At 36.3% G+C, this 24,692-nt stretch overlaps 1 protein-coding gene across 2 annotated transcripts in view; it reads right to left on the bottom strand.

The window, feature by feature from the left end:
• Positions 1-8,279: 8,279 nt before the first annotated feature.
• Positions 8,280-24,692, bottom strand: part of LOC105035524 (5'-3' exoribonuclease 3) — a 33,515-nt gene continuing 17,102 nt past the window's right edge. For both annotated transcript variants that reach the window (XM_010911106.4, XM_010911107.4), the window contains 10 exons: positions 21,401-21,471; positions 19,174-19,302; positions 19,015-19,091; positions 18,893-18,933; positions 18,701-18,775; positions 18,437-18,594; positions 10,504-10,608; positions 10,341-10,416; positions 9,443-9,522; positions 8,280-9,222 (listed from right to left, as the gene is read on the bottom strand). In XM_010911106.4, coding sequence (XP_010909408.1) covers positions 8,511-9,222; positions 9,443-9,522; positions 10,341-10,416; positions 10,504-10,608; positions 18,437-18,594; positions 18,701-18,775; positions 18,893-18,933; positions 19,015-19,091; positions 19,174-19,302; positions 21,401-21,471 — 1,524 coding nt within the window. In that variant the 3' untranslated portion in view covers positions 8,280-8,510. The remainder of the gene's footprint in view (positions 9,223-9,442; positions 9,523-10,340; positions 10,417-10,503; positions 10,609-18,436; positions 18,595-18,700; positions 18,776-18,892; positions 18,934-19,014; positions 19,092-19,173; positions 19,303-21,400; positions 21,472-24,692) is intronic.

The raw sequence follows: 24,692 nt of genomic DNA, 5'->3' as shown, positions 1-24,692 counted from the left end.
TCAACCTATACAAGTACATGTATATATAAACACAGGGACAAGTGACCCAAACCCAAAACTCCCTTGACCAACTCTATGGGAGATTAGGTTAACCCAAGCTCATGTACACCCATGACTCAACCTAATCTCACCTATCCTGGGCCCAGACCTGGCCCATAAAGAGTTGGTCCCTTGAGGCCCACATAACCTAGACCTCAAGAACCCGAAAGGCCCACAGCCTTTCAACCTAGGGCCCAACTAACCCTAGAGCCTCCATGAAGCCCTCATGAATGATGGACCTTGGCCTTAGCCTTGGTCCCCTGGGCCTTGGGCACACCACCTGGATTACAATAGAAATAAGAGTCAAAAATTTGTGGCTTTTAGATAAAAATAGTAGAGAAGAAAGAGGAAGGCATGGGTGGTTTGAGGTGCCAAAATCCTTGGAGGAGAGTCTTCAATCAAGAGATCAAAGGTTGATATCTTGTAGAGAGAAAGGTAAGAGAAAAGATTGTCTTCTCTCATTATTTTTTTTTTATATTATTCTCTCTTAATTTTTTGTATTTTTTATGTGATAAAATTTGAGAGAGAAAGAGGATGGAATGATGGTTTGAGGCATCAAATTCCTTGGAGAAGAGTCTTCTATCAAGAGATCAAAAGTTGATGTCTTGTAGAAACAAAAGATAAGAGAGAAGATGTTTTTCTCTTATTATTATTTTTTTTAATTTATTTTCTCTTTATTTTGTATTTTCATGTGATAAAAATCTGAGAGAGAAAGAGGGATGGCATGGTGCATTCATGCTCTAATGAGTTAGGGCATGGTGATCTTATTTTGGACATGATCTGACCATGTTCTGATGAGAGAAGAAGAAGAAAAGAAGGTCTTCTAATAAGGTTTCTTTTAGAACCCTTCTTCTCCATAAATCATGAGATTTTTCTGTGAAAAAAATCAGATATCATGAGATCTGAAAGTTAGAAAAATATCTAGAGAAGAAAGTCTTCTCATATCCTAGCATAGAGATGTTCTCAGGACATCAATCGTTGATGTACTGAAAGAGAAGATCTGTCTTCTCTTCGGACCTTTTTTCTTTTACAGATTATTTTTGATTTTAGGGAGGTCAAAGAGTTTGACTTCTTATTTTTTTTCATATTCTTCATCTCTTGGAATATCGAAGAGATCCGAAGAATATTTTTTAGATTAACCATCCGAAGAGATCTGCAAGAACCTAGCACTTCGAGCAGATCTTCATTTGACGAACCTTCGATTTTGTTGCAACCTCGTGTGGATCACCTGTAAAGACCGGACGCTTGTGTGGCTCCAAAGATAACAAAAAAAATTAATCACGGAGTTTTCGACCCGCATGAAGGTAAGAGATCCGATCTCTTCTCTTATCTAGATGTGATCTAGGTTTAGATCTAAAACTATTTTAGATCTAGGGTATTGATTTGATCAATACCAAATCTTTTATTTTTCTGATTTATAAATGCAATATGACATGTTATAGGTCCTAATTGTAGGGTTTAGTAATTTGATTACATACATTTGTAGATTAAATTATTTAATATACATATTTCGCTGCGTTATATTTCAAAAATATTTTAAAATTCATGCATGAAATCCTGCACCTTTTTCAATAGTTTTCCCCTCGATTCTCGCAGTCCATGATGGACCGACGAGCATTTCCTATATTTCACACTCAGATGCGTGCGATCTAACAGTCGAAGTCGCTATCGGTGAAAATCCAACGGCCCAGAGCAATGGAGCACATGATCAGGACATTCGGGCACAATCAAAGGCTAAATCAAGCATGATCGTGTGGCTGAGAAGGTTTGCAGCATGGATCAGACGATGGCTGAGCTTCTGGAGTCTAATCTAGAGTCTAATTTTGATATAGTCTGGGTTTTGGGGCTATAAACAGCCCTATGGACGAAACAGAGAGTGGAACTGAGGTAACAGCAACCAATAGAGAATCCTATTCGGTAGCAGCAGCCTGAGGAGCACCAATAAAGAGAAAAGTACTGGGGTACCTCGGGCAGACTGTCAGACAGCAGTCGTTTCAAGAGTTTAGGGGGTCTCCTAGAGAGAGCTTTTGTGAGAGAGTGCTTCTTGTTGAAAAGAAAATTAGTGTATGAGGATTGAGGGTATGATCTTCTCTTGTATATTTTCTCTTTTCTCATAGTGAAGCTTGCATGCATCATAGAGGCGAGCCTTTTGGCTGATCCACATATTTGATTGTATTTCTTGTTTTAGTTCTTCTTTCTTCCTACTACAACAAGTGGTATCGAATCTTGCACAGCATGATTCGAGACTCCTCAAGATGAGGAGGGTGGCCATCGGACCTTCGATGAGGTGGCCACACGGAGGCTCCGAGATGGCCTCTACAGCCTCAAGCAATCTGCCATCAAGTATTTTGGTTTTCAGTCACCATCGGACTGGAGGTCCTACAGGGATCAATAGATGCGGGTGAACGTATGGGAGGCCCGTTGTGATCAGTGGAGCAGTGAGGAGTACTCCAGTAGATGGTAGAGGGCTCAACAGAATCAGACTGTCCAACAAGATCTGATCAGGCATACGGATGGCTCCGTCGGTACACATGTTATGACCGACAGACTGGTAAGAAATCTATACCAAAACTCTTCATTAGAACTGTAAAAACTCTTATATATATATTTTAATTAATTTAATTTTATTATTTACTTATTGTAGACATGGTAGCTGGGTTGTCCACCAAACCAGCTCCGGTTGTAGGAGGCCACACATCAGTCTAGGAGGACTGGTGATTACTTAGATTCTTGGTCATGATAAATCGTAATAAAAATTTTAAATTATATTTATTAAGTTGTTACAAGATCTTATATATATATTAAAATTAATATATTTCTGAATTGCATAGGTAGATTATGCGGAGTACGTCGTTGTGCGGCACGATAATGACCCGTTCACTCAACCTCTCCTTGACCTTGAGGGATGGCTCAGGATCATCGGAAGGGTGAGTAGGAGTCGGGTCATAAGACTCAATCACAGCTTCGACCCTCTAGTGGCTCGATACTCTTCGGTGTTCTCACAGGCCTCAACACCCCAGACTTGGAGTGATGCACACGTGGAGGTCGTGCAAAGGCTTCTGAGCCAGTGACCTCAGAGCTTCCGGGATGCCGTCTGTGATACGGTCATGAAGATTCTCCGAGATCCACAGCTGTATGACCAGCTGAGCTCGTTGTTCCAGCCATCACATCAGATAATTCTATTAGTAAACTCTTTTACTTATTTTAAGTTTTTATATTTAGAAGCTTTATATATTTAGGCTTGAGTCGAGAAAGGAGATTTAGAGGCTAAAAATTCAATATAATCATCAAATTGATGGGCCGGAAGTGTCTATAGCTCCGTATTATCGAATGGAACGTATAAAAATAATCTGTTTGAAAATTGAAGGAGTACATCGAAAGATATACCTCTATATCGAAACTTATTAATAATATTTTATTTTTTTTTCATTTCAGGATGCTGGGACATCCAGCTCTCATTCACCAACTACTGGAGAGGAGCAGGAGGACAATAAGGAGGATCTGTCATGATTTTTTTTATTTTGATGTATTGTATTTTTTTGATACTGCTTGTAAAATTATATAATTTATATTTTTAATATAATATAATTAGTTTTTTATTTATGATTATCATATTATCTTTGAATTTTAATTATAACAGATATTAGGAATCATAATTGATTATAATTAATTAAAATAGATTTTAAAAAATATTTTTATAAATATTTTTAAAAAATAAAATTAACTATCACTGACGACATTAACGACGGCATTAACGATAAAATAACCATTGCTAAGTTTTTTATTTTTTTTTAATTTGATTTAAAAATAAAAAAATTAAATAACAATCAAATTTGGCTGTCGCAAATGCCGTCACTAATAGTAATTATTAGTGACGATAAAAAATCCATCGCTAATAGGTGTAATTAGTGACTAGAGTTGTTTCGACCATCAATTAGCGATGGTGTTCCGTCGCTACTACTATTATTGACAACAAAATCACTATTAGTGATGGCAATTAACCGTCACTAATAGTCAAATTTCATGTAGTGGATTTTGTCTAACTTAAATGCTCACTTCAGTGCCTTAACTCTCTTTCCTTATTTTTCTCTTCACATCACTTCTCTTCTTCAATCTGCATCTTCTTCAATTAAATTTGAAAGTATTTATAGCTTGAAAAGATGTTGGAGAACCATTTTAGCCACTAAAGATGAAAAAAAATAGCCATTAGAAGCTTTTTTATACATTTTGTGCTCGTAAAAAAAATAGGTATTAGGGCTATTAATCACAAAGGAGTCAACTCATGAAATGTTGGAGTCGACTTTTGATACTGACAAGTCGACTCCTGAAATCCTTGGTCAACTTCTGAAACTAATGAGTCGACTCCTAAAATTCTAGGATCGACTCCTGAAGACCTGGACTCATTTCGTCTAGCTCACTGTCTGATTTGTGAAATCTACAGTTTTGATTGTCCTCTATCTTTTGCCTATGGCTATTTTGGGGTCAACTAGTGGATATCTGGGGTCGACTCCACTCTAGAAACTTTCAAAATACTTCAAATACTTCTTCAATTACTTTATTTTTTTCTCTAACTTAGGATTTATTCTGTCCAACTTCTCCATGCTTCTCTAACCTTTCAAACTTACTGAGCTTCTTACAAAATAAATTAACTGCTACAAGAATATAAAATTATTAGTATCATACTAAAATATTTTGTACTTACCAAAATCAATCCTTTGGATCAACATGAGTATTGTTAAGAAAGTGTCTTTAATTTCTCCCACCAAATTGTTCTACACGAGGCTAGCAAGAGTTAACTCCAAGCCTTCATCACATCTTTCCAAATATTGACTTGTTCTTCTACATCACCTATTATGTGACCTAGGATGAACTAAACCAAATAAAGGAAATTAAAAGAAACAAAAATTTATGTAGTTCAGTCTCTAGCCTACATCGAAGATAGAAAAAATGAGAGAAAATTTGACTCATGGTAGAAAAGTACAAAGATGAAGAGAAACTTTAATATGAATTCCTCAATCTCACCAAAAGTACACCTTAGGCCCTTCTAAATACAAGTTATAATATTACATCACTCAAAAGGATTTAATAGAGCTGGTTTACGTCTCACTGCAAAGGCTTTCAACAACATTATGTTGTTTGATAAATAGACAATAAAAACAGATGATCAATAGTTTCTGAAGAATTACCATTAAATGCACAATCCGAATTAGAGCTGCAAATCCCATCAAAACTTCAGAATTATAAGGTGAGAGTTAGAACAAATGAACCTCCGCTGATGTTCAGTATCTATCGGTTGAGTGGTTGAGTTAGTAGATTGTTCCTCGATAGGCCAAGTTCAACAGGCATAGGCTGACCATGGCCTTCTATACAACAAATGTTTAATGTTTCTTCCAGATACAAAATGATTAGAAAATAAACATCACCAGTACTTTTGAATGTTTATCATGTCTCCTGGCAATTTCCACTTAATAGGAATATTAACAAGAAATCCGGGAATGCACATTCTTGAAGCATTAAACTTGCATTCTTGTCACCAATGCAGGATTCATGCATTAACATGAAAGTGAGTGGTCATGCTCATGAGTAATTCATTGTCTTGGACCTTCTCAACATTGGAACTATCTTAATTTAGTCCCACATGTTCCCTTGTTATTGCCTATATATCAGCATACAACCACACTCAATCATATTTTAAGGGGACAATCCACCCAGACATCCAATTCAATCTTCCATGACGATGTGATTTTCTGTTTATTTGTTTGTCTTGAAAACTCCATTGATGCTTTGATCATCACATAATTCCTCGTGGTTTAAAAAATGTGGAAAAAAAAAAGAATGAAAGTGATCTTAAGAGGATGGTGTTGTAGGACAAATCCAAATACCAGATCCCAATGGTGAAAGCATCATAGGGCATAGGTATTAGTCAATAATTCCAAAGCAATGAAATGTGGATAGCCAATACAAGAATGTTCCCAATAATTTCCTTGCACTAACGAGATCAATGCTCTACCCTTCTAGAAATTTTTTACAGTTTTGGAAGTTTCATAATGGCATAGTTTAGACTTTGAAGAGCAAAGACAAGCAGATAAATGACCTAAGTGGCTCAAGTAACTGTTCATATTCATAAAACACAGTTGACAAGGATACATATTTGACAGTTAAATCACTGAAGTGATCTGCACACAAATCCAAATATTTACCATTTATGCACTCCCAGGATCAAAATTGATTAAGCAAAAAAAAAATCAATGACTAGGAATATGAATTCCATGGTAGATTTTATTTTATTTTGTTTTATACCATTTAGAATACACACAGGGTTCGCCACCTTCTGGGTTTAACATTGGAACCTCTTTGAGGGGATGGGTAGGTGTACCAATAATCAGACCCAAATCATATTAACTTATCGGTGGGTGTACCAACAATCAGACCCAAATCAAATTAACTTTTTCAAATGCTTACTGCAGGTTAGAACATCAGCACTACACCTTCCAATAACATGAGATTGAAGTTAACAGCCAAAAAAAAAAGGGGAGGATCATACCGCTTCTCAGGTGGGTAATGGTAACATAAAAGAAGAAGGTTGATTTAGGAATCAGATACTTCTGCAATGCATTTGGTTCGCAATCAGAATCGAAATCAGGGATTAGAATGAGAATCAAATTAGCTATATTCTCTAGTTCATGACTAGAATCAGAATTGGAATTGGAATGCGATTTAAATACTAGAGGAAAGTTGGGATTAGATTTTGAGAGAATTGGACTTCACCCAACCAAATAATTGTCATTCCCACTCCCATTCTACAGTCAAACTCCCCACAACCAAACGTGCCCCTAATGGAATGTTGATATTTAGTAAGTAGCATTTTCTTTTTTCAGATAACCAGGGAAATGCCACATGCCATGCTTGAAACCAGAATGTCTCACCAGTGCTTTGCTGAAGAAGCTGTGCTGAGTTTACCCTAATCAACTATTTTCGTGATAAAAATTGGAACTATTAATACCTTAGGAAATACCAAGTTTCAAAAAATGTGATCTAAAATACAACTGTCTCTAGTACAACAATAGAACACCCAGCGTATGCAGTCATAAACTACCAGTTGGGTGTCAAATTATTAAGATTTGTATTGAGCGCATACTGACGTAGCAGAAATCACTCATTAGGGACAAAGTGCCAGTTGATTCCTCAACAGAAAACTCTTATTGGTCATAGAAACTAGCGTTTAACTTTTGCATCCCATGAACGACATCAGAATCATGTACAGAAGGCCAACGATCAAAACAATAGTAACATCAAATCGTCGTGTAACTTTTGTGTGAGCAACATCACAGCCGCAGTGGAGCTTTTCTTTGTCAGGCCTCAAAGGAGTTTGCATTGAAGATGATTAAGGACAAAACTTTGGTAACCTACTCATGTAAGCAAATTCTTTTCTTTCACAGTAGTGCTATGGTGCTCAATCTTGGTAACAAAAAATTTTCACCTCCTAAATCAACATATCTAGTTGATTTAAAAAGCATTTTTCATATTCCACGAACTTCCTTGTTTCAGGTTTCCATCCTTGCTAAAAATCACCCATCCATTTGTCTCTCTGTTCGCTTGTCCTTGGTGGAAGTGATTGATTGAATCAGTAGATAAGAACTGTCGCCACCTACCTGCATCAATCCCTGATCACAAAGGATTGGCGAACCGAGTGGTGGACCGGCAGGTTATCTGTCACATTTTCTGAAAAAAAGCTATTGCAGGTATGATTGGGAACCATAAGGGAACTTTTATATAACATATTACAGGGCCCCCCACAGAATTTTTATTCCTTCTACAAGTGAGAAACATTCTCACCCTGCACACACTGCACCCGTAAATACCGTCCCCACAGTAATGATAGTATATGAGAAACAGATGCGTAGGAGCATTTAAGGAATTCAGGAAGGACGCTGCGAACCCACCATCCCCGTAATCCATGGATAAACACCCACCTTTTCATTCAGCTTTTTTGATCTCTTTATTCAGCTTGGCTATCCACTTTATAGAGTTCTTCCCTGTGAATTTGGATTTGATGCTAGAATTACTAGAACTTGGAATTCAGATAACTTATACGAGTGTCAGCCTCACCATGCAGGCCTGTAAAGATATGATTGATTAACATAAGCCTCACCATGCAGGCCTGTAAAGATATGATTGATTAACATAAGCATACTTCATTATGGAGAACAAATCAATTTTATCAAAAGAAACAAGAGACATGGAGATGATGCCAGACCAATTTAAGGTGGCATCCCAAATAATACTAAAATATAAGCCTCGCTGATTTTTCAGAAGGAACACTACTGATGGCGATTCAGAGCTAACAGCAGAATACAGACAAGCAAATTGCCTAAATAAGAGAAGCCTTGACTAAAATTGGATGATCTGCTATCTTACAACATTACCCACATGACGTTGGCGCACCCAAAGCGCTGATGTCGAGTATAAACCTAATATCGGCCATACCCTGGTGGTGGTGGAGGCCTTCGGTTTGAGCCTCTATCTAAAGCTGCAAAACGATTAGTACTTTGTTGGTTATGCGTATAACCTCTTCCAACTGCAGGTTGAGATGACAGGAGCCCCCTCCTGGGATCACGCCGTTGCTCCCACTGCTCTGCTCCATAATTTGGATAGCCCCCATAGCCACCATGATATACAGCCCCTGGATGACCATAGGGTCCTGGAATTGGTGGTGGTGCTGCAGATCTATTTACTGAATGATAAGGGTAACCTCCATTTTGAGGATAGCTTTGCACAGGAACTCTTCCTCTCACATCAGGTTGGCTGTGTCTTCCATTTGCGGTATAATGCGACCTAACCTGTTGATCTCTTTCATAGTGATGTGATACAGATCTTTCATATTGATGATGATTCGGCATCGAAGAAGCATACCACTGCCCATGACTGTTACCTAAATGGTTACCAGGACCATACCACTGTGCATTACTAACTTGATGGTCTACCCCAACAGCTGTTCGCCGGTCTATAAAATGGTCTCTGCCATTTGAATATAGTCCACCATTTGCCGCCATCTCATATGATGGTGGAGCATAACTTGCTTCACCACCATTACGGTCTGCACTAATCTGTAAACTGTTCATGACGAGCCGATGAGCTGCTGCTCCAAGTTGTCGGCCTGAAATAGTCCCTGGAGGATTTTGCCTGATCAAGAGAAGGTCGTGTCAGAAGAAACCAACAGCACCAAGTCTTTCTAATCTCTCTCTCTCTCTCTCTCTCACACACACACACACACACACATCATTAGATGAAGTTTCTTCTTAAGCCTTCAGTTTATCATTAGAATGGAAGCATATGCTTGACGAAACAGTACAGAAAATTAAGTTAGGTATAGCATTCCAAATACAGTTCACCAGCTACTCACCTTCCATTTTCAAATGGCTTCCTGCCAGTATCTTCGTGCCATAGGACAGGTGGTGGCTTCAAATCACCAGCCGTAACAGTCTGCAACCAGAAGACAATTAATACTTTAAATTGCAATTACTTGAAGGGAAGAGGAAAGTAAAAACACTGGAGTATCATTTCTCCCAATTACATGATGTGGCTCTGGTTAAGAAAACAGCAGAGACCATATTCAAATGAGCATATCAAAATAGACGCAACAACCCTTCAAACTCAGAACTCGTCAATCAAGTTGAAACAACTTAGGTTTGACCAATCATTGGCTAGCAATATGGAAAGGAGACACAAAAATAAGATTGCCTGGTTGCGCAAAGTGAACATTTAACTGCATTTGGGCCTGTTCAACAAGACTTCTTTCCAGTTCAGCAAACTATAACTAAAAACACACTTGGTGACTTCATAGAGGGAAGGCCCAAAGTGACCAGAGGTGGGCCTCAACTTTTGCCTCTTATCAAATAACCAAACATGCCCTCAGGTCAAATATTACTTATACACAAATATGACATCTCCCTCCACTACTCGCACGCACACACGCATATATAAATATATACATACATACATACACACATACATAGATATATACATTATATATACATATATATATATATATATATATATATATATATATATATATATATATAGACACACACACACACATATATATGTATATGTATGTGTGTGTGTGTACATATATGTATATGAAAGTATGTATGTATGTATATATGTATATATATACATACGCATGCGTGCGTGCGTGTGCACACATATATATAGCATACAGTTTGATAAATAAGCCCATTAAATTTCGTATTAAAAATATCAAATCACTGGAAAAAAAAATCTTAAGTAAAAATGCGTACCTTCTTTGGGAAAATGACACCTTGTGGTGGTTTAGTGATATGTTTATGTGCATCCGGAAGTTTGTATACAGAACATCTGAGAAAACGGAAAGGTCATGAATGCAAATTTGCAAATAGCATTAGTAAGGATTCTGTCATTTTACAGATTAGAGACATTGCTTACATGACTTGATTATCCATTATATCTTCCATTCCTTTAACAGGAGACCTGAAGACAGGAGGGCATGGATCTCCATCACAAAGGGACAAATATCCATTCATTCCACCGCTGCAGATATAAGTGGAGTCAACTATAAAGGAAACCAAATAGACTCATCTATTAACAATTCTGTTTTTATAAAAATAGCATAAATTTTCTTCAGAAGAAAAATCATTGCAAATTGACGAAGCTCGCTTGGTAACATGTATCACAAAATCTCCAAATAAACCAAGCCCTTTTCATTTTTCTCATCACAAGTGAGTCAACAGAGGATAAATGAGAAGGCATTCGGACATGACAACAGAAGACACAATGATGCAGATAGTACATCAGAAATGATGTAGCTCTAGGGTTAGGTCTACATAGTAGCAGATACAGAGGCCCTTTAAAAGGGAACACTAGGGTTCTAATTAATCTGAAATTTCAGGACTGACTTTCAGCAATAGGAAGCAAGAAACAAAGAATTATGCTGAACCAACAGATAGCAAATATTTTGATATATGTACAGCTGTGTGAAATCTGGACTTAATTAAACATTAACAGCAGTATTTGTGGGAATATTCAACAAAGTTATAAACAATTATGCTGCTTTTGGTTCACAGGAATGAAAAAAGAATTGCAATGGAATGGGAACACAAGGAGGGGAGTCAGAAACGCAATTCCTGTTCCACAGTTCAAAAATGAAACAAAGGAATGTATGAAAAAAGAATAGCGGTGGAGTTCCAATGTTCAATTTAACTAGCTATATTTTAAATTATAACAAATTTATATTACTTTTAAATAGATCGTTACCTAAGAGATAGAATCAATTTTATAATAATGATCCCTATAATTCCTTTGGAAGGCATCCTATTCCTTTGGTTTGTCCTTTGATTATTACGGCTTATAATTTATGCTCTTTGTTTTCTATATTTCTATTCTTAATAATTATTTTTTTATATCTTAGATTTAATATAATACTAAGGACTCGTTTGGTTCGCTGGTAGTCAATGGGGGAAGTGGCAACTCCTGAAAAGTCAGCGAGAGTCCCCTTGTTTGATTGGAGTTTTAAGAGAATAGAGAATATAAAAAGATTCTCATGGAAAGGCACTTCCCACATTTCTTGAAAAGTATAAACCCATGGAGGAGGTGGATTTTGGGACATCCCATGAGATGATAATTGATTGTCCTTTTTTTCTTTCCAAAATTATCTTTCTAATGCCATTGTTATAAAAAATTAATCTAATATTATATTAATGCTACGCTAATATTAATATAAATATTATAATATTTATAATACATTAATGCCGTATTAATATATATTTATAATATTATATTAATAAAAATATTATTTTAATATTTATAATATGTATTTAATATTTATACTAATGTGATATGTTTATTAATATTAACATATTAATATTTATATTAATATTATATGAATATCTATATTAATAAATTTGTTATATTAAAATATTAATATTATAATATTATATCAATGCATATATATTAATGTTGTATTAATATAATAAGTTATTATGATCTAATGTTATATTATATTATATTATATTTACATTTACATTTACATTTACATTTACATTTACATTTACATTTACATTTACATTTATATTTATATTTATATTTATATTTATATTTATATTTATATTTATATTTATATTTATATTTATATTTATATTTATATTTATACAGAGTTTGTGAGAAAAAAAATATGGTCTTATATCTATTAATGGTAATAATAGATATTTTATACAGTTTTTCTAGAAAAATATATGCTCAATCAAATATAAACCACTCTGGAATAAGCCAATTTTTCATGATCAATCAAACATACCAAAACTGTATTCTCTAACATTATATTTTCAGGAAGTAACTTCTCAAAAAAAAAATCGTCCTGCGAACCAAACAAGTCCTAAAATGCATGCTACTTGATATTTTCACTATTTTGTAATTTAATGAAATACTTATTAATTACTTATTTTTATTTTATATCATAATCATCTATGACTAACTCATATTGAACATAATATTTGTTACTATTTTTACCATAAATATTGTTAGTTCGTTTGTTACCAACAATATTGTTTACTTCCATCTTGGGAATGACCATTCCTCCCTTGTACAAGTGGAATCATCATTCTTTCACGACTCCAAAGAAGATGTGATTCCATTCTATGTTGTCATACCAAATATTTGAATGGAACCAAAGTTGAAAATCATCGTTCCATTCCAATGCACATTCCAATGAATAAAACAAAGTTAATAAAACAAGCAAAGATGTAAAGACATAACAAAATACAAAAACGGGGGAAAGAGAAAAAGAGCAGTAAGTGAGGGCAATAACACCCAGCGATAGCTGAACCATCTCGAATTAGGCAGCTCAGCCTATACCAAACCAAAATGACATCAAGTCAAAATGATTCAGCAGATCGGATTGGTTCGGTTATAGATCCCTCTCAACGATCCACATTCAAAGGTTTGAGCACTCAAAGGCTCTCTTGTTCGATGAACATCTCTTTGACGCCTCCTCCCCCACCCCCTGCCAAATCTATCTCACTCACTCTCTACAAAGCACACAAAAATGTTGATCCACGGCACATCGGAACATAATAGTTTCTCATTGTCTTCTTCCTCTCCACAAGCCAGAAGAAAGCAAAGAAAACCCTAGATTTGGTCTCCTTTGATGGAGTCTTTCTTGAAGAGAAAAGCTACTGTATTCATAGTGTGACTTCGGAGATCGCTGAAATATTGAGATTTGGTGCTCCAATGAGTTTGTTGTTCTTGTTTTGATTGATCATTTTTCTTTGCCATGTCAAAAGATGGTTGTCAAGGATAGACATAGGCAACGGGCTGGGCCGCCCATTACACGGCCTAGCCCAGTCCCTTCTAATGGGCCGGCCTGTTGCCCGAAACGGGTCGTGCCAGGCACGGCCCCTTTAAAGGGGCCGGGCTAGACTGAGGATTTGCGGCCCGCGGTCCAAGCCCGGCACAGCCCATAAGGGCCTGGGCTGGCACGGCCCGCGGGCCAGGCATGGCACGCGTGCTGGCCCGACCCTTTTTTTTAATTAAAAAAATATAATTTTTTTATAAATTATAAAAGTGTTGAGTAAAATTAAAAATAGAAGTGGGATTTTTTTTGCAAAAACAAAAAATCACCTTGTAATGATGGGAGGTTTGGCGTGGACCCCTATCGGTTTATTAATAACAATCAAAACGGTATAAAAGAGGGAGGGAGGGAGGCTAGACCTGACCTCCGAATATAATGAGAAAGAGAGAAGAAATTGAGGTGACTCACCTCAATAATTAAAAAGTAAATCTAAAAAGTTACAAAGATAAATCTAATTACGAGGATGCCTCTCCTTGCCCACCCCTACAAGGGATTTGTTTGCATAATTTATTGAGCCTCAATCAACCAACACACAATCCCGAGATTTTAACAACTTTAGTACTAACCCCGATGATTTCTTGCCAGCCCATAAACCTTTTAAATTCATCTGTTTGGTTATAGAAAATTTTGATGGTCTCGAGAGAATAAGCCACGACAAGTTAATCTCACATTGAACTCAACTCAATTCATCTATAACTATACTTGGCCTCTTTCAAGATGTCAGGTAAATCTAATAACATATAATTTTCTTTCCTTAACATACAATTTAAGCAATAGAAGAATTCATCAAACTCATAGGAAAGTTTATAAATGACACGTGGGCAGATCTGCTCATTATTAGCCGTTGGAACCGTCATCGAACATTTGAAGAACGCCTAACGGCTAGTTAGGACATAACAGCTAGTACGGAATCCGCACAACAATTTATATGTGCACGTTGGCGCACCTAAAAGTAGAGGCCGATGCCATATTGGAGAGACTTTTCTATTTTTTCTTTTAATATAAAAGTAATGCTTGCTCTAAATTCATACAGCTCATTTACCAATCATATCTTACTATATATATGTGTGTGTGTGTGTAAAGAGAGAGAAGAAATTAAGGACTCCTGGACTAAAGAAAACAAAAAATGTAAAACTGTGGAATCCTAACATTTTTATTTTCCCAAATTATCCCTAAAACTAGCCATTTTATGGCTGTTAGAGGGATTAAAATGATAAAAAACCAAAAAACTAGCCATTATCCAATCCAAAAAATAAAAAAAAAAATTGAATTAGCCGTTACGAGCTGTGCTTGGCCCGTAACATCCTTAAATGGGCCGTGCTAGGCACGGCCCATAACGGCCTTAAACGGGCCGACCCATTTGGGTATCTTTTTAAAAAAAAAAAAAAGAAAAGAAAAAAATGGGCCACCCATCAAGCCCGTGTGCCGCCTGATGGCCACCAGCTGTGCCTGGCACGGCCCGTCAGACCCCAAGCCTAGGACCGTGCCAGGCCGAGGTTCAGGGTAAACAGATCGTGCCTAGCACAGCCCGTTTACTTGATGGACCATGCCTGGTATGACCCGTTTGGACCTTGGCCTGATGGGCCTGGGCCAAGCTGTGCCAAGCACGGCCCAATGCTCATGTATAGTCAAAAATTGTCAGGTCATGTCATTGGAGGCAGATCAAGTTGGTAGGATTGGTTTACTCTAAGAAAGACAATATGGATGCAGGTTTGTTTCGATCTTGCTAGTCTCCCTCTTCACTCGTAAGCCTCCTCCCCCCTCTCTCTTCCTCTCCCTCCTCCCTCTCCCCCTTTGTGTATGTATGTCTAAGAACAGCATGATACAAACCCATACCATACTGACCTAGTCATTGGCCAATATGAGCCCTAGTACCACTTCGGCAAACCTTGGTACCACCTGTACCATTTGAGCAACCACTCAATTGAGGGGCTAATGTGGCTTATTAATTAAATGTTATAATAATCCAACTTGAGGATGTTTAAATCCCAGCCATGGAATCTAATCAAAAACAAAGGTAAAAGACAGCAATATTTAAAATTATACTAGATTTAAATTAGGTTTCAACAAACAAAAGAACTTTCAAGGTTTTAAATCCCATGGGACAGAGGTGTCCTGGTATCTCCATTGAACGGAATGTCCTACGGTCCCGTCCTGACATAGCCCCAATCATGCATCCCGATAGATATCCCGTCTCTCTCCCCTTCTTTCCTTTATTTTTCTATTTTCTCTCTCTTTTTCTTTCTTTTTCTTCACCTTTCTTTCCTTCCTTTTTCTTTTTCTTATTCCCTTTTTCTTCTTCTTTCTCTTTCCTTTCTTCCTTCTTCTCTTTTTCTTCTCCCTTTCTTTCTTTCATTTTTCTTCTTTCCTTTTCACCTTTTTTCCTTTATTCATCTTCCTTTCTTTCTTTCCTCTTCTCTCTCCGTATAGATGGATTTTGGAGTCCAGACCCCATCCGGTCCTATTTTCTCATAGAAACATGATAGGATGGCTAAGATGCCCCCCATTCCACCAGGACGTAAAACCTTAGAAACTTCATCATCCAGCACATCAGCACTCATCATAAATCCCAACCGCACACTAAATGCTGAATACGTAATCTCACTATATCTCAATAAGGAGATTAACAGGAACACCAGAAATAGTGTATCTTCACCAAATCATCAAATCAGAATGTCCATCCAGCAGTTCAGGTGATACAATCCAGCATATAAGCAGAGGATTATATTGCTCAAATTAGTCATTCTATGATTCCCCTTCTTACTGGAACAACCTAGAGTGAAAAATAGTGAGAGAGAGAGAGGGGTGGGGTTCCAAAATCCAACAATAGAAAAACCAGAGCACCTTAATAACAACTTATTTTCAATACCACAACTATAACTTGAAGAATGAAGTACATTTCTGCACGAGGAATGGTCTTTCCTTTTCTCCCTTCTCTCATTCCTGATAAATAATATTGCTGAACCCATATAGCATCAAAACTTGAAAGGGGAATCTGAGTACTTGGCCCAAGAGATTTGTTGTTCAAAAGCTAGAATACCACCAACTATCCGCTGAAAGGAGAGGTCGCACAACCTGGACATACAGAAAATTTGATTTATGCTGCTCATATGAAGACTCATAGTCCACATCTCAACTAGTAACTGATGTTTGGAATCTACACTGTAAGAAGAATGACTGCAAATTTTTGTTCAATGCAAAACCTTAGTTCAAGCTTTCCCTGTCATTGCAGAACCAATTACATACTTGATTAGCATGACTGCCTAAGCTATTGCAGGAAGGCAGTCCATCAAGCATACTAATGACTATAATATAGGATGTGAACCAGTCAATGGGTCATGTCAGGACCGGAGCTGACCCAAAAGCCAACCCAACTGGCACCTGCCCTTACCTGAGAACCCAACTCAAAATCGAGATGTCATTGCAAAGAGAGACATGCTGCAACATCTTCTCTCTATTCTCCCAGCTCCCTCATCTCCTCCACCTCTGCCGCCCATGGAAACATGCGCCACTCTCTTCTCCACTGCCTCTGGTCTCCCATGGAGGTTGTGCTACCACCACCACCTCCTCACTACATGGACACCATCTCCAGACACCTCCCTGCCCTCAACCACCTCAGGGAGTCACTCCTTGGTCACACCCACGTCCCCACAGTTTCCTTGTCCCCTTGCCACCCTCTTCCAATACCTCGCCAGACTCCACTCCACCACCCTTCACCCTTTCCCTCTTCACTCCTACCCATCCCGCTTCACTGCCACCACCACTGTCCACGACTCCACCACTCACACCAACCTCTCCACCGTTTACTCCTACCTCAGCCTCAAATCGAAGTTTGCAGTAACCCCAATCATGTAGAAGAGAGGAGATGATGTTTGTCAAATTGGATTAAAGGTCGGGTAATTAGGTCCTCATCTTGGGTCAAGTCAACTCAGGTAATGGGTCGGGTTACAGGTCGAGTCAGGTTGAACCCTAACCATTGACAGATAGAGTAGGATGCTTTCACATCCCAAAAACAGTGACATAAGACTCTCCTGCACCAATCTCATTGTTGAAATGTTTGTCCTGAGGAGTAAAGGTGATTCTTTTGGAGTTGAAGTCATTTAGATGTGAACTCTAACATTGGTAATCATGAATGAAATCGAAAAAACTGATGATTGTTGCACTCATCGACAGAACAAACTTTCTAATATGGTCTCAAGTTCTCATTTAACAAGTATTCACTAGAACAATGATTTATATAGAATACATCAATCAAAAGTTTGATGAGTTTGGCTGTCAATCCCTGATTATGAAAGTGCCTGTCAGAAATCATTTTGAGGGGTCCTGGTTGTCATCTTTCAAAAAGATCTTCTAGTGCCTGGACTAATTATTTCCTAGGCTGCAAAGTCAACATGTCAAAGGATTCCTTGAACTAACTTGCATAACTAATACTTTGCTAAATATATTGGTGGCTTAGAGTCCTATTACAAGATTATCCAATCTAAGTCTGACTTTTCAATATGGATCCCAAAACCATATTAGAACAAGTTTTAGTAACCCAATGTAATTCTGATCTTGCAGGATCTAAATTGGATAACCAATATATCACACATAAGGAGGGTCCAGACATGCACCTACACCGAGCATGGCACAAATGAGACTACTGAAGAGCAATTGATCTTAGTTAGTTGATAGAATGGAATGTATAACAGTACGTATTCAGCCTGAACATGTATCAGATGAATTTATTTCAAAATCAATAGAACCATACATGTCTTTTTATTTTAATAGGTTCATAAGTAAAAAATTGAAAATAGTATAAAAAGCAAAAATGGCAAATACAAAGTGCATTCTCTATTTTCTACCAAACTTCTTAAATTAATTATTATTCTTTTTTCAAAATAACTCAACATGTACCAAAATGGTACCAACATCAGTTGACATGAATTTAACCTTAAAACTTCTCTTGCAAGTATTCAACACTCTTTTCCATTTTCCTTGAGTTGGGGCATAATTTAAGCTTGGCAGACTTACCTGGCTCCAGGGTCAAGTTTTTCTTTCACTTCAGCACGCTCTTTCTCTGACAGTTGTCCAGAATTGCTACTAAGAGAAAATATATATGGAGAGAGAGGGTGAGAAACATTTACAAAAAGCATGTCAGACATGATACTGTTTCGACGCACTTCCTCCTCCTACACAAGGGGAAAAAGCAACAATATTTAGATTATTTTGAAAAAGTAGTTTTTTTCTTCTCATGAACTAAGTTGTATCTAGTACAATAGCAGGTGTCAGTTATACCGTTAAAGTATGCTCCACTTTTTCAATCTCAGCAAGTAACCGACCCTCATCAATAAAAGGCAGTTTTACAACACCCTGAAAATAGAAAGCATCAACATTACCCCAACAACATAATTAAATGAGAGAGAGAGGGGGTGAAAAAAAGTTAACTCAAGAAAAATACAGATCAATGCAACAATGCTATAGTTCTACCTGCCAAGAATATCTCTTCCCATTCATATCTACCTCAAAATCTGGCCAACAGAGTAAAAGCACAAGAAATGTCTTAGATCTTAAACAAGAGTAAAGACCACGATGTGAATATAAAACATTACCAGTTGGATAGAAATCAACTATGGGAGAGTTTGGATCAGTCATCAATCGCCTATAGTGCAAAGGAAGAGCATGGGAACTGCAAATGTCTGGACCACTTCAGCCAGCCTTCAACATGATATAATTTGAAACTCAAAACAAAAATATTTGATGAACTTAACCTTGCAGATGGAAACACCCCCATTAGCTGATTGAAAGGTTTAAAAGGTGCACCAAGTTGAAAGCTTATATTCAATTGACCTAAATCCTTCAGGTCAGATGCAAAAGGTGCATAATGGTAAGGATAAAACCTGGATGACAAGGGAGAAAAAAATAAGTGCTGAGTTACAACAGTAAAATGTAAAAATGCAGTTTGGAAAGTTACATAATTTTTTAAACACAAAAGAAAACTTGATATGGTCTTTCTTGGTTTGTGACATAAACACGAAATATGTACCCAAAGTTTTATTAGTCATGCTCTCTAGATTCACCCACATGTTTGCTAAAGAAGCCAGATCTTGTCAAACAAATTACTGTAGCACATTACGCAAAACAACCAGGAAGGCAAACTTATCTATTTTAAAATTTACTATTTAAAATGCAAATACATAGTCCAAATACTGCACATCCGAGTCAAAACCTAGCCGAGTTGGTCAGATAAGCAAAAAAGCTTTCAGTATATCTTGATACATTAGATGAACCAAAAATTTTCTGATATTGGCTTGTTTTTGTATCAGATGGCTTTGACCAATACTCAGTTCAGATCACAACTAAAACTCTGTGTCATATCCAAATCTTATAACCATACATCTTGAAAACTTGCTACCTAGAATTTCTGCTAAAGCACAATACCAAAACAAGCTTGTTCCCTTGTTCTTTCCTTATTGTGATCTCACCCTCTCTCACTCGCTTGCGCTGTCCACACACCCTCCCCCCAACACAAAACCCAGCACCCAAAAAAAAAAGAGAAAAGAAAAGCTGATGCAGTGTCTGCAAAAGCAGGAGCCTACTGCTTTTGACTGTGTTATTACATGCTACAAGAACAAAATGTAATGTATTTGATATTTAATAGTCAAAGTATGGAATATATAAAGCACATAATTTTTTTGAACAATTCGGAAGTCCATAATATATCATAAAATGAGAGGAATATGATGAGTAGATTCTGCCTATCAAATTTTTTTTACCAAAATATCCTTGGTCTTTCCAGAAAAACACTATCTCAAAAATAAATTAAGGTGCTATTTTAAGTAAACATTCAAAAAATGTCTTATTTTTATCCCTCAATTGCATAATTATCTCCTTCACTTGGCCATTATTTGACCTGATTTAGTTTATATCTTCAGTGGCATGCTCCCCCCCCCCCCCCCAAAAAAGAAAAAACACCCCAAAACTACTCTTCCCAACCCATCCCCCTGGTCTCTCTACCCACCAGCCACAGCCCTCCTCTCTGGCCCCTCTCCCTTGGTTTCCCACTCCCACAGTCTCTCCTCCTTGCCCATCAATTTGAATATCCATGTCTCATTCATAAAGTTCCTACATATTCTTCAAATTTTAAGTTTAAGTTTATTTTATTTTATTTATTTTTTGTTTTTAGTTGATTACTTGATTTGTCATTTATTTTATATTTCATATTTTTATTTTATTTTCTCTAACAATATTTTTACTTTCTGTCTTGTTTTAATTTAATTATTTGGTGCTCAATAAATTTCAATAATTTGTACTTCTTGTATTCTTCTTATGTTCATTACATCTTTCACATGCATTTCACATCTACCTCCAAGCCTTAACGAGAAAACAGCAAAGGATTCTCATGCAACAGAAATGTAGCGATCATCAGCAGACACTATCATCAAACGAATTATAACTTCTTAGCTTTCACAACTATAGGACATCATGAATAATCATAGAAGCTGAAACAAACCATTATGAGACAGCAGGAAAACGATGGCTTCAAGTGCATGAGACAGTTGTGACCATAAAAAATTATACAAAATGAATAGCAAATGTGTAACAATATTTTGTGAAAACGAATAGAAGGACTCTTGTGACAGCTCAAGAACGACATAAATATGATTATTGGACTTGTGAATTGTTTAGGTAGAACCAGCAATAAAAAGTGGCATCTAACAAAACTCAGAGACTTCCAATATTAGGAGATGGAGCAAGTTTTTGAAGCCAATGAAGCAAAAAAGGTAAAGAGTTTTCACATGAAGATTTTAACCCACACAGATAGGAATATGTAAACATGTAGCTTCTGAATACTACAAGTCAGGTTTAAAAAAATTATCACTTCCTAGAGTTATCAGAAGTGATGTTTTGTTAAAAAAAGGAATCTCATAATGCAGATCTGTTTAAATCTCAAGGCAGGACAATTAACAAACTTAAATAATGGTTGAACATGCTCACCATTGCCATGAGCAAACCCCTTCATAGTAATAGTGCATAACCCAACACAAGCCTTCTGTGTACTTTATGACCTAATAAAGATAGCCAATGTATTCAACATATTAGATACATTCTTTAAGTTATCAACTCAACACAAGAAATTGAGACATACATTTATGAGATTTATTACCCCACAATATATAAAATTAAAGAAAAAAAAGGTGCTTCGTAGATGAGAATTAGCAGTTGAAGCAATAAGAACATGATATTCCTGTGCAATGCGAGTGGGTAGACGAAAATGATTGCTTGTCTGCATGAAAAATACATTAAAAATTTCAGAGTGATTTAGAATAAGGATCTAGGGCTCTAAATGGGTCAGATGGGGGTGCATTCCATGCTATATCCACATCCAAACTCGATAAGACAAATTGAGTTCGGATTCAGATTCAGATCCACAAAAAATGAGGAAGCTCTGAACTTAAATCCAAGCCCAATAAATAGTCGGATTCGAGTTTGCATTCAAGCTTTTTTTAGATTCAATTCAGCACATGATTTTATCTTATGTTTCTTCATGTTATTATTTTCACATTTTAATACTTAATTAGGTGGTGACCTGAAAAATATTAAGTACAACAAGCATCGAAATACAGGAAGTAACTTATTGGTTTCAAAAAATCAAATCACTTCAGGAACAGACTTAGGTTTCCATTTATATTCGATCTGCCTCAAACAAAATCAAAATCTAAGTGTTAGCATTTGGGAATTGAAATAGCAATGCAGAAGAGTTAAGAAAACCATGCATGAGATTAAAAACATAGATTCAGATGTGGAGAAAAGGAATTAATGGATGTCATACAGCTAATCCTCTTTATATTCTCATATTACATATATTTCATAGATATCCAAGTCAGATCTGATAAGAAATCAGATCCTATATATAAAAATCCAATTTGGAAGCAATAAGGTTATTTTGGACCAATACCTGATTATTAAAAAATAATCAGATCAAGTTATCAGGTTTTTTGGTACCATTTACACCTCATTGCTCTACTTCATTTTATCAACAATTAAATAAAATTCAGTACGGATCCAGCTATATAAAGTCCATTAGAGATAACAAAATAATCAATAATGGCTTGTGCCTCTCCTTCCTTTTTTATTTTTGCCTTTTTGGTTTTGAAGGAAAGGATGTAGAATTTAAAATATTCTCCACTATGCAACCCTTCTCAATAGCCATAAATACATAATCATCAATGAAAAATCCAAAAATGCTTGGATCAATGATGATGGCACATCTTTTAGTTTCTAAAGTATACTAATCTTGGGTTGCTGTATAACCAGGATTCAAGAGGGCCACAATTGGCCAATGCCAAACAATAGATAATATATGATAGTACGGTCAATCTCAAGGGATGGCCTAAATAGATCGCTTACTTTTTTAGGATCTGGCATACAACGTACAACTTTTATCTTCTATGAGAACACTCCCAATATGAGGAGTAATTCCCATGATGCAATTTGTTTAAATATTATTGTTAATTTGTTAGAGCATTTTGTTTCTCAATATTTGACACACAGCCATGTTTACATCTTGAAACACTCCAATAAATATGTGAACTAGTGTTTTCTGTTTCAAATGAAAAGCAATCTACATTCAACCAACTCATAACAAGATTCAAGTCTCAATATATGCTATATAAATTTAGCAGGTTTTATCCTAATTAATTATCATGAAATTTAACACCCTTTCTAGAGAATTGATCTCATCTAGCCATGGAGACAATCCCCAAAAGATAGGCTTGCACAAAGATTTCTCCATTCATATGGTTTAAACAGTGAAAAAGATAAATTACTCTCAAGGATTTATCATTATGATCATAGCAATTGGGTGAAATAAGGTCAAAAGATCCTGAAATTATTCAGGATCAGATCCAACCAGATTAGCTCCCCCAACAGCACCCCATATACAAGGCTGCTGAAAATAGAAAAATAAAGCAGAATGAAGGGAATAAATGTGAATGGAGAAAGTGAACCTAGAGAAGGAACAAAATGAAGGAAAAGAGAGTAATATGATAAAGGAATAATAACTGCACAACTCTATATGTAACCATACCATGCTTTTCATTTTTATTTTTACATCATGATACAGATTCTTTTTTTTCACTTATTTTAAACCAACATGCTTCATGCCACTGATAGATTTCAAATCATCTATAAAGAGGAAGACAAAACTATGCAATAGAAGTATTGATCTAGCTCTACAGTCCAAGGTTTACAATTAAAACAAATCCAATTCTTCAAGGGCTCAGTTTGGCTGCAGTATTGCTGCTCTAATGGTATCAACAGCTATCATCAAGTGAAACTGTTACCCTGGCATCTCCTGACTTTCCACATGGCCTGTTGATCAATCCAATTAATCCAGAAATGATTACTTGGAATTGCAAATTAAACTCACTGACTGAGGGGTAGTATAGGAGGGATAATGGGAAAAGGCAGGAAAAATGTAACTTGGTAATATGATAAAAAAATGCCTGCCACCAAAAAAAAAACTTTTCCCGTAGTCTCTTCGATGGATGCACCACCACCTCATGAAGTTGGCCAGGTAACATGGGTTAACACTTGTCCCTCTCAACAACCACTAGCCATGAGTTCATGTGTGCTGGGCCGATATCATTTGATGCTGACCACCTACTAAGGCCCCATTCAGGATTGCTTTTGAGGGGCCAAAAGTGCTCTGGAGCCCAAAACGCACTTCTAGGCAACATATGGGTGTTTGGTAAAAACCCTGAAACAACTTCCTGGTCCCCCTAGAAGCTGAAAAAATTCTACTTGGAAAAAGCTCCAATTTGGAGCTTCTCCCCAAATCACCTTCTGAAGCTTATCGGGAAATAGTTTGTGCTACCGAAATACTCCAATTTGTAGTTACTACATTTAAATTAAAATACTTTAAACTAGATGGAAATAAATATCAAAATATTTAGATTAAAACAAAACATATAAACTATAGATTAACAATACTTTACTGCATTATATTAACATGAAAATAATACTATAATATAATACTATTACTAGTATTATACTAATATAATAATATCACATTCATATATTATAACAATATTATACTATATAATAATATTTGAATATGTTGTAATAATAATAATTACTATAGTATTTTATCAAAATATTGTATTATAATTATTAATTAATAATAGATACATTATATTATACTATATTTACTATTGTATGATTATAATATATTATTTAATTCTGTTATATTTACTATACCTTACAACATTATATTACATTATATTCT

Source organism: Elaeis guineensis, chromosome 5 (genome assembly GCF_000442705.2).
Source record: "Elaeis guineensis isolate ETL-2024a chromosome 5, EG11, whole genome shotgun sequence".
Taxonomy (NCBI): domain Eukaryota; kingdom Viridiplantae; phylum Streptophyta; class Magnoliopsida; order Arecales; family Arecaceae; genus Elaeis; species Elaeis guineensis.
Note: the sequence above shows the minus strand (reverse complement) of the source record. Positions and strands in the feature narration are given on the sequence as shown.